Genomic DNA, 7,623 nt, shown 5'->3' on the forward strand with positions numbered 1-7,623 from the left:
ATAGGCCACCACCGGGTCGTGGTTAAAGTTTCATGGGCAGCGGCTCGTACAGCATTATACCGGGACCACCGAGAGATTGATCTATTTTCGGTGGCCTTGATTACAGCATACGCTGTAGCGGCTGTACAGAAAACTTCGGCGCATTTTTTACTTTTTCTTTATACTTTATTAATAGATGTTTTTCAAGTGGTGTCATCTGGAACAAATGCAGCTCACAAAAGTTTTCTGTGAAAATTATATTCATTCGTTTATAGCCCAGCAGTATGGGTAATTATATATATATATATATATATATATATATATATATATATATATATATATATATATATATATATATATATATATATTGTGTGTGTATCATTCAATATCAATTCACTAGAACTTGACAATCACTCACTACACCAGGGGAATCATTACCATCTGGTACAAATTGTTCTGCCAGGATTTAAAAGGATATTAGTGGCTTAATATGTGGGGGATAAAAGTCACGTATGTAAATGACAAACTAATATACATATATATATATATATATATATATATATATATATATATATATATATATATATATATATATAATGTTTGTGTAGCATCTTTGTGGATGGTCATTGTTGTCATCATCAATGACCTCTTAACCTCACTTCTTGGTCACGCTTATCATTTCAATCCTTTTCCTTTTCCCGGTAGGATTTAAATCCTACCACTCCCGATGACCTTGACCAAAATCCGGCATTGAAGGAATCCCGACAATACAACCAACTGGTTTAAACCTTCATGTCAGCGCACGAAGGTAAATAAATAAGAACGCAATGACATTTTTCTCCTTTATTTACTCTTTTTTTATCATTTTCACATTCATTCGCTTCGTAATTAAACAATAAATAAAAAAAGCGCAGGGTGTCATGTCAGCCAACAATTCATTTAAAAAGCGTGACATCTCCTTGGAGACGTATCAACTTTATCACAGATCCTGAGGAAGGAAGGCCGTCGGGGGCGGAGACTCTACTGGGCTAGCTTCACGAGACCTCTATCGGAAGCTGTATCCTCGGCTGGGAGGAGCTGGTGCCGAGTACTGAGGGCGGCTTCCTCCTGACGCTGCCTCCTGGCGGGCCTTCTCGATCTGGGCAATGGCGTGGGGTGGGAGAGGAGGGGGCGTGGGGAGGAGGGGGGATTCGACGCGGTACCCATTTTCGTCAGCTACGAAGTTGAAGGTGGCTGGGGTGCCGTCGGGGAAGGTGAACCTGGGGGAATGTTTTTAAGGGGTGGGATGATTGAGGATTGCTATTCATTAACATTACATTCGTGCCAAAAACATATAAGTAAATCTATGTTTAAATACACGAAAATATTTAATAAGTATAATCAGAGGATGACGATATTAATGGCATGCACAACTTGCCTTTATAGATGAAAGTCACTAGCATATATTATTTAGAGCAACGCTCACTTACGATATATAATAGAAGTACAACACTAACTATGTAGCGTAGTCTCGTATTTAAAAGCAATTCAGGATAAGCACTACGAATGTCTACAAATAACCTCTGTAGACATGTCTAATTGTAATAAAATCCTGGTGCGTCTCAAAAAATTATATTTTACTTTAATAAAAGCGTGTTTTAGAAAAAAATTTCCACCACGACCAATACAAAATCCTCAAAACAAAAAATTAAAAATTTGTTTAAACATGCTTTTATTAAAATGCACTAAAAAGTAAAAAATGATTTTTTGACACGCCAGGATTTTCTTACAATTAACCTTTGTAGACATGATTAATCGTAAGAAAATCCTGGTGTGTCTCAAAAAATTATATTTTAATTTAATAAAAGCGTGTTTAAAAAAAAATTTCCAGCACGATCAATACAAAGTCGTCAAAAAGTAGTACTTACGACCACGCTCCCTGAGACACCACGGCGCCCTTGGGACCTCGACCTGCTCCTTGTTCCTGACGCCTGATGCCATTGCCTGTCTCGAAGTTGAAGCTATAGGCTCCGGAGGCGTCTGGTCCCGTGCGGTCGTCGACGAGGATGGGAATCACGGGTCCTCCGCCGAATGAGCCTCCGGGGGCGGAGTACGAAGGGCGTGGTGGTCCGTAGCCCTGAGGGGCAGCACTCACAGCTCCCAAAAACAGGCACACGAGTAGTTTCTGGGAAGGAGGAGCGATTGGCTTTATTCAAAGCTTTCCCGAGCTTTCGTTAACTTGAAATGAAATTATTTTTAATTATTTATTTATTCAATGGATGAAACCTATTCATATCGAACAAGCCCACCACAGATGCCATTAATTTGAAATTCAAGCTTCCAAAGAATATGCTGGATTCAACCTCCCACCACAGACCCCACACCGCGGCAGTAACTGATCATGATACAGAGACAATGATTTTTCATCGCCCTGGGGGAGGCGCGAACTCATGATATCTGGGTGGCATACCAAAACACTAACCACTATACCAGCAACCAATATAAATGCAAGGCAATTCCTAACCCTACTTTAATATGTAATGGAAAAAAAAATAATTATTTATAATCTTGACTGCCTAGTAACAATATTCCATACATAATAATGGCATTTATCCCAACACTGTATCTAAACGTTTTATGGAAATTAGAAAAACTTTAGGGCGAGATTCTACAACCTTAAATACTTCGTTTACTTATTAAATTTCAAACAACAGCATCAATTATCTAGTTAACAAAGGTACAGCTACAGTTAAGCAACTTCATTAGTTTTCAAAACGGTACAGCTATAGTTAAGCAACTTCATGGCTTTTCAAAACGATAAGACAAAAGGTAGGATGCATGATATTTAATAGCAATGAATGATATTTAATGAGGACATGAAGGTTAATAAGCCACCCCCCCCCCAAAAAAAAAATTTCACACTTATCTAACAAATTATGCCGCTAAGTATATAATTCTGACAGGTCCAAGTGCTTGAGAGATATCAATTTAAAACATATGTACACAAGTTCCCAAATATATCTACATAACCTATCTGTCAAAAACACATTATACATATACATACATACATACATACATACATACATACATACATATATATATATATACATACACACATTATAAAAAATATATAAAATATAGTGTCTGTATAAACAAAACCTACATTAAAGAACCACACTTTCTTCCGATAATATAAGCAAGAACGCAACGCAATGTCACGTATCACTTCGTGGGCACAAGAAAGGAGAGGGGGGAAAAAAAGTTGCCTCTTCACGGTGAGATAAGCAGCCATAATGCATTTCACGCTGCAGCCTTCAGCCCAAAAGTACAAAGGGGATGATCGAGAAAGAACTTTGTTATATATGACACCTATACAAGATTTATACTCAAGTGATTTAACGGTACACGATTCTCTCAAAAGGACGTGGGCATTCTTTTTCAACGGGCAGGCTAAAATCAAATATTTGGAGCAAAAAGGTTTTCCAAATTTCTGTGCATTAAAATCTCCATGAAATATATTATAAATATTTAATGACATGTGCTTATAAACTCAAATGATTTCAAGGTACACGATTCTCTCAAAAGGACTTGGGTATTCTTTTTCAACGGGCAGACTAATATGAAATATTTAGAGCACTGACATTTTCCATATTTCTGTGCATTAAAACCACCATGAAATACACGAAAAACTTTAATGACAGGTTTTTTTTTATAACGAAGAAAGGAGCTGTTAAAATTAAAGGAAAAAATCGGATTTAATCAGAGCGTACTTAATTACTATGTTTGAAATGAACTGAATTGAATATAGAATTTAGGCCAAAGGCCAAGCGCTGGGATCTATGAGGTCATTCAGCGCTGAAACGGAAACTGACAGTAAGAAGGTATGAAATGCACAACAGGAGGAAAACCTCAAAGCAGTTGCACTATGAATCAACTGTTAGGAGAGGGTGGAAAGTAAGATGGAAGAAAGAGAATATGAAAGGAGGCACAGTAAAAGGAACAAAAGGGGTTCCAGCTAGGGGCCTTGGAAGGCACGCTGCAAAGAACCTCAAGTAATGCCTACAGTGCACCGCATGAGGTGCAATGACGGCACTACCCCGCCTTACCAAATCGGAGTAATTCTAAAATTTTCGACATAGTTTACCTGGTTTTGCAATTTAGTCTTAAAATTATAGCATTTTCTTGTCCGAAGGCGATGTTATTAGATGGATCATTACATCGTCCTTCTAATTAAGGTGCTAGAGGATAAACAATGAATTTCTACGGGAATCATCAACCTATCAAACAAAAAACCGCAGCTTCAACGCCCATACACAAAATTCCAGTTAAATACCAAATGGTTAAAACCTTAAGATAAATAAGCAATGAATTTCTACTGCAAACCTTCTACCCTACTTATAAAAACTGAAGCTTCAGAGCCCATACACGAAAAATAATTAAATACCTTTTGGTATATTACAGTAAAAACCCAAAAACAATCCTATTAATATATCTTTTCGTACATTAAGGTAAAAACCCAAATACAAACACAATTATATACCTTTTGGTATGATAAAAACCTAAAAACAATACCATTTGTACATTAAGGTATAAACCTAAAAACAATCCCATTTATACATTAAGGTAAAAACCTAAAAACAATCCCATTAGTCCATTAAGGTAAAAACCTAAAAACAATCCCATTTGTACATTAAGGTAAAAACCTAAAAACAATCCCATTTGTGCATTAAGGTAAAAACCTAAGAACAACCCCATTTGTACATTAAGGTAGAAACTTAAAAACAATCCCATTAGTGCATTAAGGTAAAAACCTAAAAACAATCCCATTTGTACATTAAGGTAAAACCTAAAAACAATCCCATTTGTACATTAAGGTAAAAACCTAAAAACATGCACAATTTTATATATACCTTTTGGTATATTAAGAAACAATTACATACCTTTTGGTATAATTAAGCTAAAACCCTAAAACAAACATTATTAAGAATTATATACCTTTTGGCATATACAAGTAAAAACCTAAAAAGAAGCACAATTACATTCCAAAAGGTCAAAACCCTAAAAAAAACCCTCTCGGGGGCATCATACCCCACCTCCAGCATCAGCCCACCTCCCGGAGGAGTTTCCTTACCGAATACATGACGACAAGAGGAGATTGAGTCGAATGTACAGCAATGTCGGTCGCGCTGCCTTATATATACGCCAGTTTCCCACAACTTCTGCTCTCATTACGGGTATCCCCACCCCTACCTAAACCCACCCACCCCCACCTACCTGCCATCCTTCTACCTGACCTCTCCCCCCACCTCGGCACTCTTTTGAACTCCACCCACTTCTAACTCACCTCTAACGCCCCTCTCGATTCTCTTGACCTGTGATACCTCTGACCTCCTTTGCCGAAACTCCAAGCGTGTAGGTCAACCCGTCGATGATCAAACGTCTCATTTTTCCCCCCTCAACTGCGGGCAGCAACAATTGTATTTCGACTTTCACGCCGTGTCCCGTCCGGAATAGGCGTACCGGTTCGTCAATATTTTCCAGTGACACCCAGCGGGTCAGTGGAAGCAGGGAGAGAGTTTGTCCAACGCCTGAAGAACGGAAATGTTACGAAGTAGGATTTGTTAAATGTTGACTGAGTTCGAATGGGTGCTTACATAAATACGAAAGGTTTTTCAGTGATTTATTAACCTGATATCAGAGAAAATAACTATAAATACAGTTGGAGTTTATATGAAGAATGAGTTTTTTTTTGAGGGGTTTAAAATGAATGAAGTCTAAACATCACCCAATACACACACACAAACACATACACACATAGAGTGTGTGTCCTATCAAACTGTTCAAGTCATTCTGTTCACGTGCAATGACTGAACAATAGGGCTAAACAAACAAGTAAAAAATGCGCCGAAGTTTTTTCGGCGCAATCCAGTTTTCTGTGCATTGTATAATCAAGGCCACCGAAAATAGATCTACCTTTCGGTGGTCTCGGTATAATGCTGTATGAGCTGCGGCCCATGAAACTTCAACCACGGTCCGGTGGTGGTCTGGCCTATGTCGTTGCCAGACGCACGATTATGGCTAACTTTAACCTTAAATAAAATAAAAACTAGTGAGGCTAGAGGGCTGCATTTTGGTATGTTTGATGATTGGAGGGTGGATGATCAACATACCAATTTGCAGCCCTCTGGCCTCAGCAGTTTTTAAGATCTGGAGGTGGACAGGAAAAAGTAAGGGCAGAATAAAGGGCGGATGGACAGACAAAGCCGGCACCTTAGCTTTCTTTTCAGGAAACTAAAACTCACCAAAATCGTACCACTGTTGTCACATGGGTTCCACAGTTTACTGTTTCCGCTTAAATACCCCAGATCTTATGAGGACCATAAAGAGAGAACGACCCAAATCCTAAGAGTGGGTCCTCAGAGAAGACATTTCATTTTCGTCCGTGATATATTTCAAATATAGGTTACAATGATTATAATAGTCTTACCATCAACTGCTCCTTCTTTGCTTGTCTTAAATCATTTTGTTTTTTACTATACTATAAGTTGGTCTGAGCAAAATGATAATATTCTAAGCTCGATTAAAAGGGTCGAACAGGGTAAGTCAACGAACTTATTCAAAATCATAACAAAAGGACAGGACACGAGTCTTTTGGCTCCCGTCTAAACTATTTTACAACAACTAAAAGCAATTGTTGCATGTAACCATTACGCCTTTATTCTTTTCCAGTGTTCATCTAGAATCAGTGGTTCTTAACCTTTTTCAATGTATGCACCCCTTTCAAATCAGCAGTCAGTTCTCGCACCCCCTGAATTGCTGAAATAAAATAAAAGCTAAAAAACAAAGCTGATATGATTTTATTATTATTATTATTATTATTATTATTATTATTATTATTATTATTATTATTATTATTATTATTATTATTATTATCATCATTTTATTTTTTGCAGAAAAAATAATATGCGTATAAAAAAATATATTTTGCTTTAATTATTCATAGGCATCCTCGCACCCCTTAGGAACCGGCTTCGCACCCACAGGGGGTGCGAGCACCCCTGGTTAAGAACCACTGATCTCGATGTATACTGGTATATAGTCTACAAAAACAATTATCACTCCACTCTCGAGGAACAAGCAACCTAATTTCCTCTCACCAACTGCTCACCGCTTTGCCGTGCTCACCAACCGAAAGTTAATAAATATTATAATTATTCAGTTCGTGAAAACTGTTCGCTTCCACAAGGAAAATACTATTTCTTAAATGTACATTAAAATGGGGCAGTGGGTCCCTCTCTCTCTCTCTCTCTCTCTCTCTCTCTCTCTCTCTCTCTGAGGAGAAAGGCTTTGTCCGCTCGAGGAAACTGGATTGATAACATCTAGAGATGAAAGAGAAATTATACGAATTAATTATGACCAAGAATCTTCTTTAAAATGCAATACAAAAGGAAAAACTGTAAAATAAAGGAAAAATTATACGACTTAACTGTGGCCAAGAACCTTTATTAACAATAACAACAAAAGACCAATGGTAAGACTTAAATGGCTAATAACTTCCTAAATTATTATGAGCAGTATCATTAACATTATTACTCCTGCTACTTGCGTCACAGACAATAAAATTAAAACTAACAACATTAATAAATATAAAGCCCCATTACATTC

At 37.4% G+C, this 7,623-nt stretch overlaps 1 protein-coding gene across 1 annotated transcript; it reads right to left on the minus strand.

Moving 5' to 3' along the window:
• Window positions 1–807: 807 nt before the first annotated feature.
• On the minus strand, window positions 808–5,113 carry LOC136838966 (cuticle protein AM1159-like). Its single transcript, XM_067104658.1, has 3 exons — window positions 5,090–5,113; window positions 1,887–2,143; window positions 808–1,238 (listed from the first exon to the last, which is right to left on the minus strand). Exons 1-3 carry the CDS (start codon window positions 5,096–5,098, stop codon window positions 1,025–1,027), a joined length of 480 nt encoding a protein of 159 aa, XP_066960759.1. The 5' UTR covers window positions 5,099–5,113; the 3' UTR covers window positions 808–1,024.
• Between the last annotated feature and the right edge of the window lie 2,510 nt (window positions 5,114–7,623).

The sequence above is a fragment of the Macrobrachium rosenbergii genome, chromosome 5 (assembly GCF_040412425.1).
Source record: "Macrobrachium rosenbergii isolate ZJJX-2024 chromosome 5, ASM4041242v1, whole genome shotgun sequence".
NCBI lineage: Eukaryota > Metazoa > Arthropoda > Malacostraca > Decapoda > Palaemonidae > Macrobrachium > Macrobrachium rosenbergii.